Source organism: Trachypithecus francoisi, unplaced genomic scaffold, assembly GCF_009764315.1.
Source record: "Trachypithecus francoisi isolate TF-2019V2 unplaced genomic scaffold, Tfra_2.0 Lachesis_group4, whole genome shotgun sequence".
Classification (NCBI taxonomy): Eukaryota; Metazoa; Chordata; class Mammalia; order Primates; family Cercopithecidae; genus Trachypithecus; species Trachypithecus francoisi.
Window position 1 is genome coordinate 84211438 of NW_022681469.1, and position 24076 is coordinate 84235513.

A 24076-nucleotide genomic window follows, 5' to 3' on the forward strand; every position below is an offset into this window, starting at 1 on the left:
CTTAGACATTCCTGCTGGAGCTCAGTCCTCCTGGCAAACTTGGTCTCCAGCACCAGCTGTGTCCTGGCTGCAGCCTTCTCCTGTGCCATCCTAGGGCTGCTGAAATCTGGGGAGCTCTCTCCAGGATCTTGTGCTGTCCCTAGGATATAAGGCTTCTGCTCTCTAGGATAGTGTGGGGTGGCCTCTCTCTAGAAGCATTGCACTGCTCCTGTCCACTTGTTCATCTTCAGATTTCAAAGCAAAGAGTCTGCCCTTCCCACCGGAAAACTTAGGCAAGTGTGCATATGTGTGTGTGTGTGTGTGCGCGCGTGCTTACATGTACACACACAGTGCCTGGCAGCCTCTCCTTCATTTGTTACTCTCCTGTTTCATGTACAGTTCTCATCTCTCCAACTTGAAGGGTCTTTAATCTGTGCTGAAGATGAGGAGGTAGAATGAAAGTGGTTCCGCCTGTTTTTATCCCATCACCACATTTCAGTCTTATACCTGGATGGCACCTTTTAAAAACAGAAGTCATGTTATCGGCATGGTCTTAGTCTGTTCAGGCTACTATAACAAAAATACTGTAGAATGAGAGTTTAAGTGGAAACATTTATTTCTCACCATTCTGGAGGCTGGGGAGTCTCCGCTGAAGGTTTTGATGGGCTCAGTGTTTGGTGGAGGATCCACTTCCTGGTAGACTTTTTGCTGCGTCCTCACATGGTGGAAAAGGAGCTAGAAAGCTTTCTGATTATAAGGGCGCTAATTTCACTCATGAGGGCTCCGGCCTGATGACCTAAGTACCTCCCAAAGGTCCCACCTCCTAATACCATCACACTGGAGGTTAGGATTTCAACATAAATCTTGGAGGGACTCAAACATTCAGTGTGTTGTAGCATCTTTAGTATTTGGTCACAGTCTACCAAGTCTTGCCTGGGAAAATAATAGTCTCCTATCTTAAAGCACAGGGAAAAAAATACGTATGTTATTTCATAATTGAAGAAAAAATTAAAATACATATTTCTGAGCTGAATCTTGCAGTTTTTTATTCCACTGGAGTGTCATGTTACTTCCGCTAGTAGATGCAACAATAGGTATTTATTAATCACCAGGCTCGGAACTGAGCTTAATACTGTAGAGGAAGCAAAAGAAACATAAAAGTACTTAAAATGTCAATAAATTGGCAAATTGATAACAATTTCTTTCCTTTGCTTGATTTGTAAACTAGTTAAAAAATAATTTAAAAGTTGTTTAATAATAGATTTGAACCAAAAATTATTTAAAGCTTATGAGAAGTACTATTAGGTCAAGAAAATTGTAATTTGGTGTATATATCCATTCCTTCCAGATTTGGCGTGTAGAAAACAATGGTAGGATCCAAGTTGACCAAAACTCATATGGTGAATTCTATGGTGGCGACTGCTACATCATACTCTACACCTATCCCAGAGGACAAATTATCTACACGTGGTGAGTTTATATTGGGCAAAGATCTCGGGTTCCACAGGAGCCAGATTTTGCTCCAAAGTATTAAATTCCATGCATTATGGGGTAGAATAATCCTATAATCACCCCAGTGAGATTTATATAGCATGCATGTAGCATTTTCTTTTTATATGATTTTGACTTTGTTTTGCAGCTGCCATCCACAGGCAGCAGGAGTTACATAAAAATGCTATCTAGTCTAGGAAAAAAGTTTTGATATCCTAAACCAGTGATGTTCTGCTAGTGGATATGTAGTTGAATATCTCATCTTGTACGCAGGTTAACACTGCAACAGCAAGTGTCAGGTACCATGGCTTCTTATTGTTAAAATTCACAGAGGTCCATCCTAATTGGAACTGCAAAGTTGCAATATGGCAAAACCTGTAGGAGATACAATTTGTGATTCCATTGAAACCTCAACTTGATGCAATTCTTATTCTTTGTTTCCATTAAATTTACAATAATGAAAAAAATATGCAGTTGTGGTTTGTTTTTTTTGTTTTTTTTTGAGGCAAAATCTCACTCTGTCACCCAGGCTGGAGTGCAGTGGCCCAATCTTGGCTCACTGCAAGCTCTGCCTCCCGGGTTCACGCCATTCTCCTGCCTCAGCCTCCCAAGTAGCTGGGACTACAGGTGCCCACCACCACGCCCGGATACATTTTTTGTATTTTTAGTGGAGACGGGGTTTCACCATGTTAGCCAGGATGGTCTCGATCTCCTGACCTTGTGATCCACCCGCCTCAGCCTCCCAAAGTGCTGGGATTACAGGCATAAGCCACCGCACCCAGCCCCTGTGTTTTCATCTTACATGGTTTTGCATGATGACTTGAGTTAATTGAAGTCTAAGTATACTTTCAGTAAATACCAATGCCCTGCTCAAGGAGGAAATGACCAAATGTCCAACCAAGTAATTTATGCGCATACACCATGCCAGGATACGTCAAGGGATAGGGATTCTGCAAGAAATTATATAATGTGAAATTCGCTAACTTTTTATTAAGTGAAATCAGGTAAAAATAGAATATTGCTAAGAAGGCTGGAAAAAAGAAAATAATTCTTAAAAAAGATCTTCAAGCAGAGAAATGTGGGTGTAAGGTGCAAAGGCAGGGCAGGACCCTACCTTTGCCTACATAGTTATAACACCCTGTAATAAGTGTATAGAATATACATGCATTCAGTACTCTGCTGATATGGTGACATTTCTTTTTGGTGAACCTCACACACAAAGACAGTCACACTCATCCCCATAGTCTGGTCATCTACACTGCCCAGTGCCTTGAGCCCATTCAAGTTCAGGAGATGGGATGACGCCAAAAGAGTGGTCTGGGAACTCGGAGGCATCAATATCACCTGGGAACTTCTTAGATTTGTAGACTCTCAGGCCCCACCTTTGACCCACTAAGGCAGAACCTGCATTTTAGCAAGGAGCTCAAGTAATTAACATGCACTTCAATGATTGACAGACACTGCCTCAGGCAGTGGTTTAGAACACTGCATATTGGAGTAACCTGAACAATTTCTCATAAATCAAATGCTCTCACCCACACCAAATAAATCAAAATCTCAGCTGAGGGGACTCCTAAGATTCTAATCTACACCACCACATCGGTGTGAACCACCGCACCCAGGACCATCTCTGATGCCACCGTCACTCCATATGCTGTCCTAGATGAATGCATTTAGCTATTTAGCTCTGCGGTTAACATGTTGTCTTAATAGCAACCATTCTGTGAGCAGCATGTTTTCGCTGGCAAAGTGCCAGATTTTTTTTTTTTTTAATATATATTTCTTTCCAAAAAGAATGGAGCAGGGGAGATTAGACAGGTGAAGTAATTTAACTCAAAGTCACAGCTGTTGTAAGGCAATATTTTAAATCTTAATCGATTGGTCTCTTTAAGGCTTGAGTATATCTATATCAGGTAGTTATGTCCTTATTTTGCAATTTCGTTTTCTAAAAGTTTAATTCAGAAAAGTGTTTGTGCAACAAAATCATGGCATTTATTGGGATAAATTAATTATTCCTAGTTAACTTTTCTTTTGCATTTTACTTCATGGTCTTCCTGTTAATTCTCTTTTGAATATGAACAACATAATTGATTGTGAATTTCAATTAAACGAAAAAAGACTAAGCCAGTAATGCAAAAGAATATTTTGAGGAATTAACAATTTGCAACCCATATAAATGCCTGTGTGGACATACTAAAATAGAATAAATCAGGTTACAAATTTTAAATGCTAAATTTAAGTTTTAAATCGTAGCTATTTCTTGTATCATTTGAAAGCACTTTATGTGCTAAGCATTGTACTAATTTCTGGAGATACAGTGGTGGAAAGAAAAATACAATCTGTGCCTTCAGGAGCTTATATGTAATGAGAAACAGATGATTAACAGGTATTTTTAGTGCAATATAGAGGATTTTATGTAAGATCAAGCTGAGTGATCTTTGGATAATTATATACAGACCCTCCACCATACTCCTAGGCTATTGGTTAAATATTTGTACCCTCTAGAACTCATGTTGAAACTTAATCTTCAGTGTGGAAATATTGGGAGATGGGGCCTTTAAGAGGTGATAGCTCTCATGAAAGGATGAGTCCATTAGTGGATGAATGGGTTATCATGAGAGTGGGACAGTGGCTTTATAAGAAGAGAAAGAAGCCTGAGCTGGCATTCTCAAACCCTCACTGTGTGATGACCTGCACTGCCTCAGGAGTCTGTAGAGTCTTTGCCAGCAAGAAAACCCTCACCAGATGTGATCTCTTGACTTTGGACTTCTCATTCTCCATAACTGTAAAAATAAGTTCCTTTTCCTTATAAATTACCCTGTTTCAGGTATTCTGTTATAAGCAACAGAAAATGAACTAAGACAGGCTCCTAGAAAAAGTGGCATTGAAGTGGAAGCTAGACAGGCAGGCAAATAGGGAAGTTGTTCCAAGCAATGCAGGAAAATAGTGTGCTCTAATCTACTCGTCATAGAGTATGGGTGGAGAATATTTAGGGTGCAAAAGATAAAACGAGGGAAATTAGAAGGAGCCAAATTGTAAATGGCCTCATAAACCATGCTGAAGAGGACAAACTTTATTTTTAAGACATTGGGAATCACTGAAAGAGTTTGTATGGGGTGTTACATGATTGATTTTCATTTTATTTCATTTTATTTTATTTTAGACAGTCTCATTCTGTCACCCAGGCTGGAGTGCAGTGGCTCCAGTCTTGGCTCACTGCAACCTCCGCCTCCCAGGTTCAAGCTATTCTCCTGCCTCAGCCTCCTGAGTAACTGGGATTAGAGGTGCACACCACCATGCCCAGCTAATTTTTTGTATTTTTAGAAGAGATAGCATTTCATCATGTTGGCCAGGCTGGTCTTGAACTCCTGACCTCAAGTGGTCCACCTGCCTCGGCCTCCCAAAGTGCTGGGATTACAGGTGTGAGCCACCACGCCTGGCCTGGTTTTCATTTTAGATAAATTATTCTGATTGCAGAATCCATCTGCAGAATGGATTGGTAGAGGAAGGCTAGCAGCAGGAAGACAACTGGGAATGTGTTGCAATAATCCAGCTGAATGATGTGGCCCTAGTGTAGTGACAACAGGGAAGGAAAGAATGAGACAAATTTGCAAGGTGTTAAAGTATTGGCACCAGAAAAACTGTTAATGGGGAATGGAGAAGACAAAGACAAGAATGACCCCTGGGTTTCTGGTCTGAGCACAAATGGGTAGCGTTTAATTTCCTGAGATTAAAAATCTTACGAGGAAGACAAGTTTGGCCCACACTGTACAAAAATGCAAAAGGGAAAAGAAGAGAAAGAGAAGGCACCACATTGGTAATAGTTACTATCTTTGGAATGGGGCTGGAAGGATGGTCATTTAGTTTTCTTCTTTCCAATTTGAAATGTTCAACATTTCCATCATAAGAATGTATATATTTGGGGGATATCAAGAATGTAAATTAGATACTTCAGAGTCCTTTTGTGAGTCTTCACCATTTGAAATCATGAATGTGAAGTATGTAAGTCTGTTAGTGTTGTATGGTTTGTGGAACTTCAAAAGCTTCCATAAAGATAGTGAAGAGGATTTCAAAAAATAAGCAGTTCCATCGAAGACTGGCTTTCAAATTAAACAGCTTTCCAGTTTATGTGATAACTTCAATGCAGGGATATAAATAGGTTTAAGTCCAAGAGACAGAGTTAAAGGTGAGAAACTAGAATTAAATCAGTTATGAAACCACTTGTATTCTGAAATGACAGGACAGAAATAATTTCAGCAATGATCTTTTCTCTGAAATATCAGGTAATTAAAATTGAACAGATGACAATGATGAATCTCTTGAAGTAGTAAATCCCATTTTTACACGGCACTCATCTTTAATGAGCAACAACCACCACAGGTTTATAAAGAAAAAATACGTCAAAGTAGATTGCTTTTTTTGTTCAGCATAAGATTTTAAAATTAGAAACAAAGAGTGACTGTGTTATTTCTTGATTGTAGTGGAATACTTGAATCTGTGTGGATGGCAGTATGGTACTTGGGATCTGGAAGAGAGGTTTAAGATGAGTAGAGAAGTATTTGTTCAGAGTGTCATGAGGCAGAAACTTAGTGATGTTTTTCAGGTTTGCTAGTTGAAATATTCCAAAAAAAAAAAAAGGAGCAAAATGAAGACAAAAGTTGGGTAATATTGTCTGTTCAGTGGTTGGATTTCTTCCCTTCAGAATAAAAGCAAAATGGAAAGCAGCCATTTTTAACAAAAGCTGGAAGCGAGAATTCAGGAAACCACAGATGTGACAAAGAAACAACGCATGATACAGACCCTGTGGTAGCCCGTCCTCATGCAGCTCTGTGTAACTCCTCACCTTGTGCTTCTAGTACACACACAGGTGTTGGCTAGCATTATAGGCTCTTGGGAAATGTAGGCTATTGACACTAAAACACTTTGTGTTTAGTAGTTCCTTTATTAGGGAAAGCATTTTTTATTTTCTTATCAACATTTGTATGTATGGTTTTTTTTGCACCTCTCTGTAGAAAATTTTTACATCAACCATTTGCCTATGCTGGTCCAATGGAAAATTATGCAATAAGATATGCACCCTCTTCCCAGTGTGTTGGGGTGTGTGTGTGTATGCATGTGTGTGTTGCCCAACGTGGCAGTTTCTGTTAATCTGTTCCGAGTATGGAACAGTTTACTGTCAAAGTTTTAGAAGAAAAGATATATTAGCGTTGCTGCAAAAGTAATTGCGGGTAGGCTGGGCGCGGTGGCTCATGCCTGTAATCCCAGAACCTTGGGACGCCAAGGCAGGTGCATCACCTGAGGTCAGGAGTTTGAGACCAGCCTGACAAACATGGAGCCTGACAAACATGGAGGAAACCCTGTCTCTACTAAAAATACAAAATTAGCCAGGCATAGTGGTATATGCCTATAATCCCAGCTACTCGGGAGGCTGAGGCGGGAGAATCACTTGAACCCAGGAGGCGCAGGTTGTAGCGAGCCGAGATCGCACCATTGCACTCCAGCCTGGGCAACAAGAGCGAAACTCCGTCTCCAAAAAAAAAAAAAAAAAGGTAATTGTGGCTTTTGCCATTACTTTTAATAGCAAACACAGCAATTACTTTTGCACCAATCTAATAGTTAACTTTCAAAGTCTAAATCCAAGTTTAGCATTCCTACTGCTAAGCTAACCACTAGTCAGATAGAAATGTGAAAGCTGGCTAAAAATAAATAATGCTCAATGAATGCTTTTACCACGTTTGGAGCTTTGTTTTGTTTTCTTTTATTGTCTTCTCTACAAGCTCATCAAACAGCAGATCTCCCACAAGTTGCTTTACAGGTTAAAGTGACACAGAGTTAACAGCCACAAGCTACCCTAGAAAGACAGGCTACAAATGAACTGGCCATATTGATGGACTCACCCGTATCTGAGTGCTGGAAGCTTAGTATCTTGTACAGCCTTATTACTAATTCCTTATGGTGGGCAGGTCATGGTGCCTCACCCCTTTAATCCTAGCATTTTGGGAGGCGGAGGCGGGTGGATCACCTGAGGTCAGGAGTTTGAGACCAGCCTGACCAACGTGGTGAAACCCTGTCTCTATTAAAAATACAAAAAAGCATCTGTAATCCCAGCTACTCAGGAGGCTGAGGCAGGAGAATCGCTTGAACCCGGGAGGCAGAGGTTGCAGTGAGTCGAGTTCATGCCACTGTACTCCACCCTGGGTGATGGAGTGAGACTCTGTCTCAAATAATAATAATAATAATAGTAATAAATAATTCCTTATGGAATTGCTAAGATGATAAAATGGGGCCTCTCCATTGTCAACTTCTCATTATTATTTTCTTGGTTTTTCTGGGTTACAGACATTTGGTTCATGCTCACCAAATATTCATAGAAAGACAAAATGCTGGCTGGGCGTGGTGGCTCACGCCTGTAATTCCAGCACTTTGGGAGGCTGAGGCGGGCAGATCATGAGGTCAAGAGTTCAAGACCAGCCTGGCCAACACAGTGAAACCCCATCTCTACTAAGAATACAAAAATTTAGCCGGGTGTGGTGGCGGGTGCCTGTAATCCCAGCTACCCCGGAGGCTGAGGCAGGAGAATTGCTTGAACCCGGGAGGCAGAGGTTGCAGTGGGCCAAGACTGCACCATTGCACTCCAGCCCGGGTGACAGTGTGAGATTCCGTCTCAAAAAAAAAAAAAAAGAAAGAAAGACAAAATGCCCCTAACATTCAATGTAATAAGTTTGGCTCGTATTTTCACTTCAGATGGATTATTTTTCACTGTAGAGGTGTTTTCTAAAAAATAGGCAGCTCCAACTTAATATCAGGTGAACCTGATTACTTAGCTAAGTTATGTAAGGAACAAAAGCTCAGTTTCTTTAAAATGGAGATAAAAATGCCTATCATATACAGTTCTAGATGACACAGGGCAATTCAATGTTAGATACCTTGACAAAAACAATAGCTTAACAGCTCATATCATGTTAAAACAGTTTGCTTCTTCTTGATCTTTCATAATAACTTGTCTCTGCTTGCAATGCCTACATGCGATGATCTTAAAATTTAAAAGCAAGCTAATTTATTTCACTTTCATTCCTCTAGGCAAGGAGCCAATGCCACACGAGATGAACTGACAACATCTGCATTCCTGACTGTTCAGTTGGATCGGTCCCTCGGAGGACAGGCTGTGCAGGTTGGGATATTTTTACCCCCAAAACTCACACAAGTTAAAGTCTTGCTAGCTCAATGGATAGCTATAGCTCCCTCCCAAGTTGGGATAGAAATTTGACATTTTCTTGATATGAACTATGTTTTCATTTTGAAATTCAAATATTCCTACTCTCATTTCAAATTAGTTCTCTCAGATTCTGGAAAGGAGGTAACAAACACAAGCAACAAAAAACTATCAACAGATTTAAGATCCCAAAAGAATCTTCCCATTAGAATCACACCCTATGTCAGTGATAGTCGCTTGACATTAAAATGGTTTTACCTGTATTATTGTTTCCAGTTGTTGTTCAACAGATACGGTAGGCAGAATAATGCCCCAAGGTGTTCATGTCCTAATCCTCAGAACCTGCAAGTGTGATATGTTACAAAGCAAAGGAGAGTTAAGGTCGGAGATGGAGTTACGGTTGCTCATCAGCAGATCTTAAGCTAGGGAGATTATCTGGGATTACTGGGTGGACCTAGTGTAATCACCAGGGTCCTTATAAGTAAAACAGAAAGCCAGACAGAGTCAGAGGGACGCAGCATAGGAAAGACTAACCAGCGATCGCTAGCTTTGAGGATAGAGGGAACAATTACATATTATATAGTTTGCACATTGCTAGAAGGAGAATATTGAACATTCCCAACACAAAGAAATGATGAATATTTGAGATGATGTTATGCTAATTACCCTAATATGATCACTATACATTGTATGTACCCCATGAATATCTATAATTATCAATCAATTAAAAAATAAAATTAAAATAAGAAGATGGAAGAGAGTCCATAGCAAAGGAATATGGGCAACCTCTAGAAACCAGAAAAAGCAAGGAATAGATTCATTCCTAGAGCCTCTAGAAAGGACTATAGCCCTACAATAGCTTGATTTTAGCCCCATGACTAAATTGTTATTCCACATTTTAGCCCAGTGATCTATCTAAATTAACCCCATAACTCATTTCAGACTTCTGACCTCCAAAACTCTAAGATGATAAATTTGTGTTGTTTTAAACCACTAAATCATAGTAATTTGTTACAGCAACAATGGGAAATAAATACAACAGTACAGAACAAGCACAGATTAGCAATTCTAATTAATAGGTAGAAAAAAGACGCATTTTCTTACACTCTCAAATCATAAACATGCATAAGTTATGTTTTGCACAAGTAAACAAGAATAAATCTTGATAAAATAGCATGAGTCCTTATATTTCCCTTTCAGGTACCAGAATCTTTACTGAAACGAAGTCCATCACCCAAAAGTGAGGGAGGAAGTGGTGGAGAGGGAGAAAGGATGAACAGAAATGGGAGGGACAAAGAGAAAAGATAGGGAGAAAGGGGAAAGAAAAGGGGAAGGAGGGGAGGAGAGGGAAGAGAAGAAAGGGAAATCATGGAGGAAGAAATGAGACAAGAAGGAGGAGAGAAGAGGAAGAGCAAGGGAGAGGATAGTGTGAGAGGGAGGAGAGATATATTTTTTTATTTGGGTATTTCTGAAATAAAAAATTACTTGTTGAGAATGACTAAATCCACATGCAAAATGAAAATTTCATGTAAATAAAAATGAGTCAACTTTTTAGTATATCCAACTAACTTATCTATCTATCTTATCTATCTCTATCTGGAGACAGAGAGAGAGATTAAAATAGAGAAAAATGGGCAGGAAAAGATAATATACTGCTTTATTTATTATAAAGCTTTAACTGTTATACAATGTCAGACAATATCAATGTCTAGTTCTAGATCTCACTGTGTCTAAGAGACTGCTGTTTCTAGCCTGGTTCAACCTTCTGTCCTCTCCTAAGTTCAGCTGCTCCTCCTTTTATATTTATGGTGGAGTATCTGCTACTTGTTTCAGGACCCTTATTAGTTACCATGAAAAAGTTTGGGTCATTGTTTTTTAAATTCCCTTACTGTATAACTGACATACAAACTTCAAGGAGACCCTGTTTTCCTCTAGTGTGCCCCAGTGTGTCTGTCTGCTTTCTTGTTCATTCTGGGAGAGGGCACTTGCTTGTTCCTTTTCCCTACAACTGGCTGGAGCTTTCTCTTTCCCTCTCTCTCATTCCCTGTGTCTTCCTAGCTGGAACTGCGCACACTGCTGCCTGTTTTATGCCTGCCTGTTGTCTTTGGCCAGTTTTTGAGAAGCCATCTGCTCCCATCTGGTGGGAAAAGCATCTTACAGATTAGAGTTCAAACGGAAAGCAGGTGCTTACTTGGCCAGTGCAGTGATGTTTCTGATACAGCAGCATTAAACACTCCCTTTGCATGGTTGTGCCTGTTTAACTTCCTCATTCCTGGTGTCAAGGGAGCTAAGATTCTATATGGTACAAAAGGGTTTTTCTGTCTCATTTTCAAATCTTTGTAAGTGTGCAATTGCTTATATTAATATAAGAATTAAATAGAGAGGCAAGTTAGACACTTTAGAACATGAAGTGTAAGATGTGGAGGCTGAAGTTAGTCTTCCAGCTGGTTTCCTTCCCATCTTGATACAAGTTAGTAGATACATAAAACAAGTTAAATCTAAATGTAAAGGTGCATATTAACTTTTTAAAAATAACTTGCTAATTTTTAATTAACAAATTAATGAGATGACTGAATTATTTAAATGCACTCAATTCTATGAAATTTAGTTGATCTTTAAGTTATTACTTACCAAACTATTACAAAAAACTTTGAAGATATGCATTTTCTTACATATTTCATATTTCATAGTACTATATTTGATACACTCGATTATGAATTTCCATGAATTGTTAGCCAGTTGAATCCTAAATTGACAACAAAATGGTAATTTTTAGTTTAATCACTAGATGGCAGTAGCTTACAATAATGCATGAAAAAACTAAAGTATTGCGGTTTTCAACGCTCCTTTGTAGAACATATTAACCATTAAAATTACTTTTAATCAATCTTTTTTCTGTCTTATTCTCCTTTGACAGTAAGAGATGGGCCTTAATCAGTGTTTCACTTTCTCTCATGTTGGCAATTAAAGTTTTCTCCATGTTATATGAAATGCTAAGCCAACAGTTTTAGGTATTTGTGAGACCATAACTGACAAAACATTTCCATAATTTGCTGCTCACTTATTTGAATTCCTACTAATTGAAACATATTTATGAAGTCAATTATTTTCAGTGCCTTTAGGCCTCCCTCTAATGGTACATGCATCAGCATTCCCATTCACCTGGCTTCTAGAAAAAGACAAACCAGGGGAAGTGAGACAGTTCAATTTTCGCATAGGGCAGAACAAATGAAAACAACGGGAGACTGACATGAAATTTGAACTCTTTATGTAAATGCATCAATAGTTTGTGCGAGAAATAGGAAATTCTAATCCAATATTTGGGGCTAATAAATAAAATCAAGCAAATAATTTCCCTTTTTTTTCAATTTCCTCATCCTGAAAAGTCTTTTTTTTTTAAAAAAAAAAGACTTATTTTTTAAAAAGTCTTATTTTTTAAAGTTTCTTATATTGAGCATATCTACTATTACATTTCTATAGGTAAGTTAAAAAGTAGAAAACATATTCTGTTTATTTTTGCCCATTTTTAATGCTTGTATAGAAATCTGTGTGTGTGTGTGTGTGTAATTTTTTTTATTTTACAAATACAGAGATATAGAAATAATGAGTATGATTTGGGATCATCTTATGCTGTAAAGCATTTGAATGCACATCTCTTAACCTTCTGAACCAGATCCAAAAACATGAGATTCTAGTACCTCTGTAAGTATCTGTAAGTGTTACTGGCGCCCTTGAAAGAAGAGCGATTTTCACTTCAAGATTTTCACATAAGGTCGCAGACACCAGCACTTTGGTGTTACCTTGTCTCTTTCGGAGATGTAACAAACAAACTTACATCTTCATACTTTTCAAAAACAGAAAGTATTGGAGCATGGTGATGTTTCCTCTGACAAGAAACTACTCAGGGACACCGTGCCTGCAAAAACAAAAGATTCTTAAGTCAACAAGGAAAACTGATTTTCATTAACCTGTATTTTCTGTTAATCATCATTTCTCCTGCTCTTGACTTTTTATTTTTTGTTTTATTTTCAAAAAGAAAACATAAGAACACATTTGGAACTAAAACTTTCTTTCACAGTACTCTTAATTATATTTCTTTTATTCCCCTTCTCCCCCATCAGATCCGAGTCTCCCAAGGCAAAGAGCCTATTCACCTGCTGAGTTTGTTCAAAGACAAACCGCTCATTATTTACAAGAATGGAACATCAAAGAAAGGAGGTCAGGCACCTGCTCCCCCTACACGCCTCTTTCAAGTCCGGAGAAACCTGGCATCTATCACCAGAATTGTGGAGGTAATGTCATGCATTTCATAAAATGTGTCCTAGTTGTGGACTTCCCAATGGACCTGAGCCATCAGCAAATATTAGACTTTAAAAACTTGGCAAATAAACTCCCTTCATTTCTATAATTAATCCACTATTCAAAATTTTTAAAACACTAATAGCAGGAGAGTTGAGTAAAAAGTAAAACTCCAGATGCCAGGCCTCTCACATTTTTCAACTGCATTGAACCCAAACAAATAAATTTTTAAGAATACTATCACAAATTAGCTGTCAAAAGCATGAGGCTGCTTAAGCTCCATCTTGAAAGGCCTGAGGTGGATGGATCACGGGTGATGGTCAGGTGATTGACCACACTGGAAACATTTGAGAGGGAAGGCCCTCCTTTGCACAAGTGTAACAAATATGGGAGGCATGTCCCATCACACTGGACCAGAACCGTAACTGAACTGGCCCCATGAGCTGTTTCTGACAGCAGCTGGGAGAGAAATCAGACCCCATGCCATGGTGCCATAAGATAAGGAGACCTCCAGGTATAGACAAGGCCAGTCTACCCAGGTTTTTAAATAGCTAAGTGCTTTGACCTTAGGACAATCCTGTCACCCCAGTCACCATTGAAATCCAAGTCTTTCACATCACCCTTACACTGCCCGGCATACTCTGCATATCAAGCCTGGAGCTGTCTCTCAAACTCCCCCTTCATACAAGTCAATCAGCAGACGCTTTAAACCCAGGTTGATCATCTCATCCCTCCACCTGCGACCTCTTCTCTAAGCCTCCCTCTCCCTGCACCTGCTTTCTCTACAACTGTCCTCTGAGGACAGATTCCCCTGCAGCCCTCTCAAGTGGAACTTGTGTTTTCCCAAGGCCCACTCACCACGGCCTCAAGGATGGGGCTGGACAAGTTCCCCCGCTGCTCACCCTTACCTCTTTGGTTTTATCTTGCCTCTCTCCTTTGTATCAGACTTTCCCTCCTCCAGACCTCTTGTGCTTTCATAGACTGAACTGCCAGTCCTTCTCCTCTTCTTTGATGACTTCAGCCATTATCTCACTATTTCCATCTCTTCGGCTTCTCTCTTCCAGCAGTCTTTTCCTTGACCACATTTCATCTCATACTCACATGGTCCTATACTAAACTTTGCCATTTGCAATAACTATAGCTCCTCAGAAATCTGTTCCAGTCATCTAATCTCTGACAACTCTCTCCTGTCCTTTGGCTCCTTTACTCCAGAATGCACATTCTGGCAATTCTCCAGGCCTATAGCTAAATCCAGGAACCCGCTGCCTCCTTCACACCCCACCCTTCATGTCCTCCTTTCTCCCCAGATCCCCCAGAACTTTAATTTAGAGTTCACAGAGAAGATAAATCAGGCATAAATCATCTTATCTACTCCCCTGCAACTTTATCAATTTGTCTGCATCTGTGTATATATTCTCTTTCCTTCCTCTTTTATGAAATAAATATCAAATTTTTATTTGTATTTTTAAGTTAATAAATACTTTATATTAGGAATTTCCATATGTGAAGTGTCTTATAAGTGATTATATACTATACATATTACATATATACTATTACCCATAAATTAGCAATGAATAATGTATTTGCATACAGTTATGTATCAATAAATAATTTATTAAATGTTTATTACATAGACTATCCCTCCTATCTAAGGCCCAATTCCTCCTCCGCCCACCTGGCCACCAACTTCTCTCCGGATCCTTCCCTTTCTTGCTTTCCTAAGAAATCTCCTGGATTTCTGTCTTTCCTGTGCATTTATTCCACTTCTAGTTCATCATGATTACAGGCAGTAATCTCCTTTCATTCTGTATCATCAATTTATTTTTCTATGTGGAATCATTCACTTTGAGCTACAAAGATGGCTGTAACAAAAACCTCCTGTCATTTCTTTAAAAACTGTGTCTTGACCTTGACCATTACCTTCTCTAGCTACTGCATCATTTCTCTGTCCTTCTTAAGAGCACATATCATTGAAAGGTTTGTCTTGAGTGTTTTCACTCACTCATCATCTCTACTTTTTAAAGCCAGTTCTCTCTAAAACCACCTCAATCAGGTGTCCATCCCACTAGTCCACTGAATTGGTTTTTATCTAGTTTGCCAGTGACTTGCCGCATGCCACAATCAAAGGTCACTTTTCTGATCTCGTTTTTCTCAGCTTCCCACTAGCATTTGCCAGTCAGCCTTTCCAGTTTTATTGAGCACTTCTTTTTTTCACTAGGTGAATGTATCCCCACACTTACCATGGTTTCTTCCTAACCTATCGACCACTCCTCTCGGGCCAGTTTGCTGTGTTTTCCTCTTCTGTTTGACCTCTAAGTTCTTCAGCACTCCAAGCTTCGGCCTTGGCCCCTTCACCATGGTCTCATTTAGTCATATGGTTTAAATGCCAGCGTATGTATTGATCTCATCCAGAACCTTCTGTGCACGGATTCTTCTATGTTTAATTATGACTATTATTTTTTGACATTTAAAAACTATCAAAATGACATTTAAGCATTCATTATCTATGGGCATTCTCAGTTGATTTCAGATGGGAAAGTCAACCAAAATGCACCATTCCTACATTCTGATCTCTTCCCCAGTGGACATTCCTTTGTGAGACCTCATCAGCTGCTTGCAGTGCATCTCTTTATTTCCTTGCAGCCTCTCAAACCAGCTTTCACATTCCCAGACTCTCTGAAATGCACCAGTCAAGATCATTTCACGAGTCTTCCTGTCTTTATCTCCTGGCAGGCTAAGTCTTTATAAGGTTCTGTTTTAGATCTCATTTCCTGATCTCACACCAGTCTGGGCATAGGTCCTTTGTCACCTTCTATCCATCCTGGCTCTTTCCTCTGTACCCATAATGAGATGTATATATTAGAAATTGGAAGCCCTGGAAGCCAGACTTGGTTCCTGTAATTCTCCATCGTCACATCTGATAGATTCCTTTGAGCTTGGTCTGTGAGGCCTCATTCCTGCTGGGAGAGGATTTTAACCATTTTCCTGAATGTTCCCAATTCCCGGACATGCCTTTAAAACTTCTAACAGCCGTTCCTTCCTCCTCTAGTGTTCTCTCCTTGGACAGGCTCCTGAGAAACCTGGTGAAATTCAACTCTCCACATCGTGGATGCCTTCACCCTGGCAGTTCAGTGTGGATGGCCAAGCAGCACCATTTGGCACAGCAAATCACGCCTGCCTTCTTGAAGCATTTTCCTCACTTGGCCTCAAGATCACTACACTCTTGTTTTCCTCCTCCGTCTCAGCTACTCCCCCTCAGTCTTGCTTATTGGTTCTTATTCCTCCTTCTGGAATCACATATCACACTTGTTCGACAATTATGCAGAAAGTCATGCCAGTGACATAGTAGCACAGTCATACGGTCAGACAAGTTCTCACAGAGAAGGACACAGAGTCACAAATTCTCAAGTGACACAGACCAAAGTGCTCCTACTCTAGGGTTTAAAACACCATAGTGGTGTCCCAGAGCTGCCCTGAATTAATTTCCTGGGATAGGGCAGAAGGCTATGTATGGTTTGCCACAGTCACAGCTTCTAGGACATGTTTATTGAGGGAGCAGCAATGAATTTCAATCACTGTTTTATTTTTCTTCATATTCCAGGTTGATGTTGATGCACATTCACTGAATTCTAACGATGTTTTTGTCCTGAAACTGCCACAAAATAGTGGCTACATCTGGATAGGAAAAGGTGCTAGCCAGGAGGAGGAGAAAGGAGCAGAGTATGTAGCAAGTGTCCTCAAGTGCAAAACCTTACGGATCCAAGAAGGCAAGGAGCCAGGTGTGTGCTGTGGGGCCAAGGGCACTAACTAGATTTTATATTGATATGATTGCCAATCATCTTTTTTTCACCAAAAAGTCACTTTCTAATGGCTTATAAGGGTTAACAATCTCTCCATTAGTTGCAAAGGTGGGTGGGTGATGGTACCTGATTTCTTTAAGTAACTTCTCAACATTGAAACCAAAGTGAGATGATATTTGTTGATATAAAGCAACAGCAAGCATGTGTTCCTGAAAATGCACTGGATAACTGAGTGTGTTTTCCACAGAGGAGTTTTGGAGTTCCCTTGGAGGGAAAAAAGACTACCAGACCTCACCACTACTGGAGACCCAGGCTGAAGACCATCCTCCTCGGCTTTATGGCTGCTCTAACAAAACTGGAAGATTCATTGTAAGTGTCTTTAAAAACAGTGGGATAGGGCCGGGTGCAGTGGGACGTGCCTGTAATCCCAGCACTTTGGGAGACCGAGGCAGGCGGATCCCCTGAGGTCAGGAGTTTGAGACCAACCTGACCAACATAGAGAAACCCTGTTTCTACTAAAAATACAAAAATTGGCTGGGTGTGGTGGTGCATGCTTGTAATTCAAGCTACTTGGGAGGCTTGAGGCAGGAGAATCACTTGAACCCAGGAGGCGGAGGTTGCAGTGAGCCAAGATCGTGCCACTCCACTCCACTCCAGCCTGGGCAACAAGAACGGAACTCCATCCTAAAAAAAAGGGGGGGGGGGGCGGGGGGGGGGCGGGCGCAGTGGCTCACGCCTGTAATCCCAACACTTTGGGAAGCCGAGATGGGTGGATCATGAGGTCAAGGAGTTTGAGACCAGCCTGGCCAATATGGTGAAATCCCATCTCTACTACAAATACAAAAATTAGCCAGGCATGGTAGTGCGTGCCTATAGTCCCAGCTACTTGGGAGGCTGAAACAGGAGAATCTCTTGAACCTGGGAGGCAGAGGTTGCAGTGAGCCAAGATCATGCCACTGGCGTCACTGTGCTCCAGCCTGGACAACAGAGTGAGACTCCATCTCAAAAAAACAAACAAGCAAACAAACAAGAGTGGGATAGAACCTAACAACGCCGGGAGGGGCAGTCCCATGTGGCTCTGACACTTTCAGACATGCTGCTGTTCTGAATCTCAGTTTCTGCCTGCCTGCAAACCATGGTAACAACCTTTGCTCTACACAGGGTTTTTTTTTTTTAACTTTTATTTTAAGTTCAGGGGTACATGTGTAGGTTCGTTACATAGGTAAACTTGTGTCATGGGGATTTGTTGTACAGACTATTTCATCACCCAGTTATTAAGCCGAGTACCCATTAGTTATTTTCCCTGATCGTCTCACTCCTCCCACACTCCACCCTTTGATAGGCCCCAGTGTGTGTTGTTCCCTTCTATGTGCCCATGTGTTCTCATCATTTAGCTCCCACTTATATTTGGCTTTCTGTTCCTTACCCAGGGTGTTTTTAAGAGTTAATGATGTAATTAACGTGAAAGCATTAATGTTGTGATGTCCTACATAGATTAGGCTGCTCTTAAAAGTACCAGCTACTTTACACCTGTGTGAGCATGCAGTTGCTGTATGAATATATATGTGGCTAGATTTGTTAATTTAATAATTTGGCATTTTCTATGGGCAACAATCATTATTTCTGATCGAACTATGTAAATTTTACATGTCAATTTCCCAGCAGACTAAAATTTTCACCATATTGACTGAATTAAAAGTATTATGGAAATATTATGATCATTGAGCAAAAATCACAGAAAGCTATATATGTAGTTACAAATTAACTGACATCAACAGAAATGTTTTATTTCATAGTCATTTACAAACTTTGACTTCCAGTCAGTTAGAAGTAAAATTAGAAGTATGTGTATGCATGTCTTAGTTCAAGCTCCTATAACAAAAATACCATTGACTGTGTGGTTTAAACCACAAACATTTATTTTTCACAGTTCTGAAGGCGGAGAAGTCCAAGATTAAGGCACCAGCAGATCTGATGTCTGGTGAGGGAACCACTTTCTAGCCTTCTTGTGTCCTCACATGGCCAAGAGAGCAAGCTCTAGCCTCGGTCTTTCCTTATAAGGACGCTAAGCAGTGGCACTGCACCCTAATGGCCTCATCTGAACCTAATTACCTCCTAAGGACCCCACCTCCTACTACCATGCCATTGGGGGTTAGGGGTTTAACATAGGAATTCTGGGGGGAAACAAACATCCAATACAAAAGAATACAAGAGTGATTTTACACTGGACTCTGAAATATCATCCTGAACCACAGCCTGTCACCTAAATTTCAAAAAAAAAGTTATACTTTCTCTGTTTCACGTGCTAAGCTTTTGCTAAATTTTTCATTTAAAGAATGAATTCCTCTTTTATATAAAATTTGATCTACAGATTTTGGTCAACATGTCCTAGTGAATAAATGCAAACTTTATTTTTCAACACAGGAAAGAAAATTTCCCATGTATTTTGCCAGATATTTTGATTACTAGAAATAAAATTATTTGAGATGAAGTGGTTCAAGTCCCCCTTGAAGCTTATAAATAATTTGACCTACAAGTTAAAGATTTAAACAGTGCATTGAGATAAATATTTGGTTGCTGTATACCACAATTTGCTCACCTACTTTACAGGAAATCCCTGAACTTGCTATATTTTATGCATTTGCCATCAGAAAAATCTGCTGTTTTATTGTTTTGACTGGTAACTTGATATTGCATCCAAGCAACTTATTTTTCAGCATATGCTTCTATAATTTCTTATTATAATTATTTATTAACATTGCTATAAGTTAGATGTTTGTTTCCAAGAAAGATGTACTTTACAAAAATAAGTACCTAGGCTTTGTTCTCAGTGTGTTTAAAAAAAAGAATTGTTAGTCTTTGGCTTTTTGTTATGCACATATATTAGCCTTTAAGAGAAATATAAATTTTCTCTGCACCAACTCATTTTCTTGTTTGATGTTTGGAACCCCTTCTGCTCCCTTTATAGTTTAAGGCAACGGATTGTTGCTAACAAGTATTTAATCTTATAATTACTATTAGAAAGTAGGCTTTACACATGTAGATTCCTACAAGGCAGCTACAAGGCAGCAGAGCTTGTTAGCTAAAAGCACAGCTTTTGGAACCAATCTGCCCATGTGCTGTCACTTACCTGGTGTTAGTACTTGCTGGCTGTGTGACTTTAGGCTGATTACTGAGCCTATCTGGGCTGTAGTCTCAACTCTAAAATGGTGGTAATCATAGTGCCTACTTCATAGGGTTGTTGTGAATATTAAATTAGCTGTTGCATATAAAAGATTAGAACAGTGCCTGACATCAAGTAAGCGCTATTTAAAGTTTTTCTTTTTAAAATCATTATGTGATTGGTATATGTCCTATAAAAATAATATAAACAAATCCTTTGCCCTCTAAATGGTCAAGGTTTTTTTTTTTTTATTTTGTATAACAATCTCAAAATCTCATCAGATTACAACAAACATGAATTGTCATGCTCAGATGTCTGCAGGCTGCCTGGAACTAGGTTTATCTATGCTGGGCACATGTTTTGGGTTTATACATGTTTTTCCAGTGACAAAGCCAAAGACACAAAAAGGCCCTTGCTGAGTCACCTTTGCTAATATGACATGGCCAAGGCCCCAGTCAGCTCCACAGCACTGCAGAGTCACATGCCAGAGGGAGTGAATAAAGAACTGGGAACCATAATCCAAACTCCTGCCTTAAGGATCCAAGGGGGTTTTCACCCAGAATTCTCTAAAAATACTGAACTTTAGATTAATACATGCCCATTGGTATTGGGTGGATGAAGCTAACCCTCCCATTACTCCCATTACCGTTTAATGCTATAACTATAATTTAACACAATTAAAAATAAAAATAAAAAAAATTGTACGTGCAATATTATGTTATAATGTCATCTTATTGAAAATTTTTGATTTATTAAAATGACCAGGCCTATTGACTTTCTCTTTTTTTTTTTTTTTTTTTTTGAGACAGAGTCTCCCTCTGTTGCTCAGGCTGGAGTGCAATGGCACAGTCTTGACTCACTGCAACCTCCACCTCCCAGGTTCAAGCAAGTCTCCTACCTCAGCCTCCCGAGTGGCTGGAACTACAGGCGCCTGCCACCACACCCGGCTAATTTTTGTATTTTTAGTAGAGACGGGGTTTCACCTGTTAGCTAGGCTGGTCTTGAACTCCTGACCTCATGATCCGCCTGCCTTGGCCTCCCAAAGTGCTGGGATTATAGGCATGAGCCATCATGCTCGGCCCTATTGATTTTTTAAAAGTAATCTTGACCTACAAAATGAAAGATAATTTAATACTTGGACTATAAACTCAAATGTTTTTAGGAACTAGATAGGCAACATAAATCTGTGAAACAATTAGTCATAAGGGACTGGAAGTACAGAGGATTGTGAGCAAATTGACTATATATGTGGGCATTCAAATGTGTCAACCTTAAGGATGAGATTTAGAAAATATGATTCAATATATAGTTTATTGAAATGCCAGGCTTGAGGATAGCTACCCGGGAAACACTGACTCCAAATGAATGAGGCCAGTGTTTTAAAGTGGAGGAGTTAAAGGTTCACTGACAGTAGGCAGAAACAGAGAAATTATAGCAGGCTTATGTAATTTTTTATATAAGACCAGTGCATACTGACAGTGATTTGATTGGTTACAGATTGCTATTAATACTTTCCAAGGAAGAATAAATTCTTACTTTGTGAGGAGTGGTGATCTGAGGGGGGTCTTAGCTCTGCACCCTTTGGTCTTCCGAATTATTTGCAGAAAAAAAGGCAAAAACTTGAGTGCATGCCTCAAGACTCAGGCCATATAGCCACTTTCCTCTCAAAGCTCAGAATAATTTAAGGTTCCACCAGCTTTATATTTGAATGATTTACTTTCACAAATGCAATGTTTGTATTAAATACTGTGCTGGTCAAATAAAATACCACCAGTTTGTGATGTCAAATTAATGATCAATTATTTAAAATTTTATTACCTGAAAAAGAAGAAAAAAATTACTACCAAATTTTATTTTCACTATACTCAAAAAAAAAAATAAAGGGCATTTGTATCCTATGTATTAGAAAAATCACTGCTTTACTGTTTGCTCATATAGCTTTTTATACCTTTCAGATTGAAGAGGTTCCAGGAGATTTCACCCAGGATGATTTAGCAGAAGATGATGTCATGTTACTAGATGCTTGGGAACAGGTACAACTACATTTTGTTCATAACAAGAGAATGCATTCTTGGTTGGAAGATGACAGAACTTGCTTTGAGAAATGGTAAATCTAGATATAAATGAGCCTAGAGATTTAGGCTGTGTTAAAAATACACATACATTTGGTAAAAAATGAAACTAATACATATGGCAAGTTGATTTCTTCCTGTGAAAATAATTCCAGAGCTACCATCTTTGGCTTTACAGTTATAGGCAAAAAAAAAACATTTATTTTTCATTTATTTGTAAAAGTTACTCATTCTTAATTTGTTTATAATTCATTTAATAAGTGTATTCGTGTATACAGTGTCGTGGGGGTACAATGCCATTGAGGAAAACAACATATTCAAAATTTCTCTTGAAATTTGACAAGAAGTCATGGGCGCCCCTCCCCTGGGGAAGAAACAGGCAGAATAGTTTTGAATCTACACAGTAAAATATGTTACTGTTTTATTTATCTTAATTTTCAAGGAAATTAACGGTGATTTGACATGCCACATCTCATAGGTTTTTAACCTCTATGTAAATTAACAGTGAAAGAGAAAACTAAATATATTATGAACTAAATTATATAGAACAAGTATGAAATGCTTATCTGAATTAGGCCTAGTCTTAGAGGCAAGCACAAAGATTGTTCCTTTTAAGTTTGTTCCCAACTGATAAACCATTCAGTTATATCACACCCTAGCTTCTGATCTACAATGACCATGTTTGACTTGAGGGCTCAGCCTCAGATTCTTGCCAAGTGAATGGAGTACTTATTTCTAGATGAGATTTAAATCTCCAGGTCAATAAAACACTCTTGTGTATTTAAGAATTAAAGAAGAATTACACTTCCTTATTCAGATATATATTTAATTTTTCTCATTTGTATTCAACTCTTGTTTCTGTAATCATGGATACTTTTTAGAATATTTACCAACCCACATTTCATTTTTTAAAGTCATACTTTTTATTTACATTACCATGCTGTCATGGTTTGTTCTGTGCCCTGCACACGAATATTTCAGCACTTTCAGTATGAACTAGAATACAGTCTAAACATAACTGACCAAAATTGTTCTGCCACAAGTGATTTTAAAGTGATTTCAATATAAGGTAATTCAGGAAATTTTTTCAGCATTAAAGTACTCCCACTCACACATTTGACAAGGAGAAGGTTATATACAGATTGTATAATTATATAATTATATCAATTTTTTTTTAAAAAAGGCTACGTAAATACTAAACATGATAGCATTTTTACCAACATCTTACAGGGAGGGCACGCTACTAGAAGAGAAAAACACTAACCTTATGTCAGAGGTTCCTGGAGGGAGTCTGGGATCACCCACAGATAAGATCTATGTCTACATGTAGTCCCTTCCAGCCAAGATCCACATCTAGGAAATGGGGATAATGACTGTGTAAGGGCCAAGGGAAAATTTCCCCTTCACTTTCCAAAGGTTCATATAAAAATCAGTTGATAACAGGCAGATTAATAGGAGAAAAGGCATATAAATATATTAATGTGCACAGGAGTCATACAGAATGCAAGAATTGAAGAAATGGCTGGATGGTTGATGCTTTTGTATCATTTGGAAGTTACAGAAAGAATGGGGCATTGGAGGATGGCAAAACTGGTTATGGGAGAAGAGGCCTGGCTAGGAAAGGTGGTCTTGTTATGAATCAAACCTCACATAAAGTATAGATGGTAAATGTTTCTTTCAGACCTTTAAGGGTGTGAGACTCTCAGTTAATCTTCCCTAGATCCCAAAAAGGGAGGGCCTCAGAGAAAGCCCGGCTGCACCAATGCAGATTCTCTATAGATGCAGCTCTTCCCCCACAAAAGGCAGCTTTGCAGGACTATTTCTCTTTGCAAGCCCTCTGAACAGCCATCTCAAAATATGTCAGAGAAGTGTATTCGGAGGTGAAATATTTTTGTTTCCTTCGACTGACTGCTGTCACAACCCAATGGGTGGATGAAAAAAAAAATCCACCAGACAATCTGTTGTTTTTGTGAAAGATCACTTTACAAACTAGAAAATACCATGTAAACATAAAATATCCAAGTGTGAAATCTGAAGTGAAACTGGCTAAATGTAAGTT

General features: G+C 39.1%; 1 protein-coding gene and 1 long non-coding RNA gene across 2 annotated transcripts in view; one reads left to right on the plus strand and one right to left on the minus strand.

The window, feature by feature from the left end:
- The window catches only part of SCIN (scinderin), an 85445-nt gene that overhangs the window by 59318 nt on the left and 2051 nt on the right, over window positions 1-24076 (plus strand). The window contains exons 9-14 of the mRNA XM_033193155.1: window positions 1328-1449; window positions 8551-8641; window positions 12805-12975; window positions 16584-16761; window positions 17030-17151; window positions 21901-21978. Coding sequence (XP_033049046.1) covers window positions 1328-1449; window positions 8551-8641; window positions 12805-12975; window positions 16584-16761; window positions 17030-17151; window positions 21901-21978 — 762 coding nt within the window. The remainder of the gene's footprint in view (window positions 1-1327; window positions 1450-8550; window positions 8642-12804; window positions 12976-16583; window positions 16762-17029; window positions 17152-21900; window positions 21979-24076) is intronic.
- LOC117072760 lies at window positions 8648-23379 on the minus strand. Its single transcript, XR_004432941.1, has 4 exons — window positions 23282-23379; window positions 12484-12599; window positions 11315-11429; window positions 8648-9025 (listed from the first exon to the last, which is right to left on the minus strand). It is a non-coding gene; the product is annotated as an uncharacterized LOC117072760 (long non-coding RNA).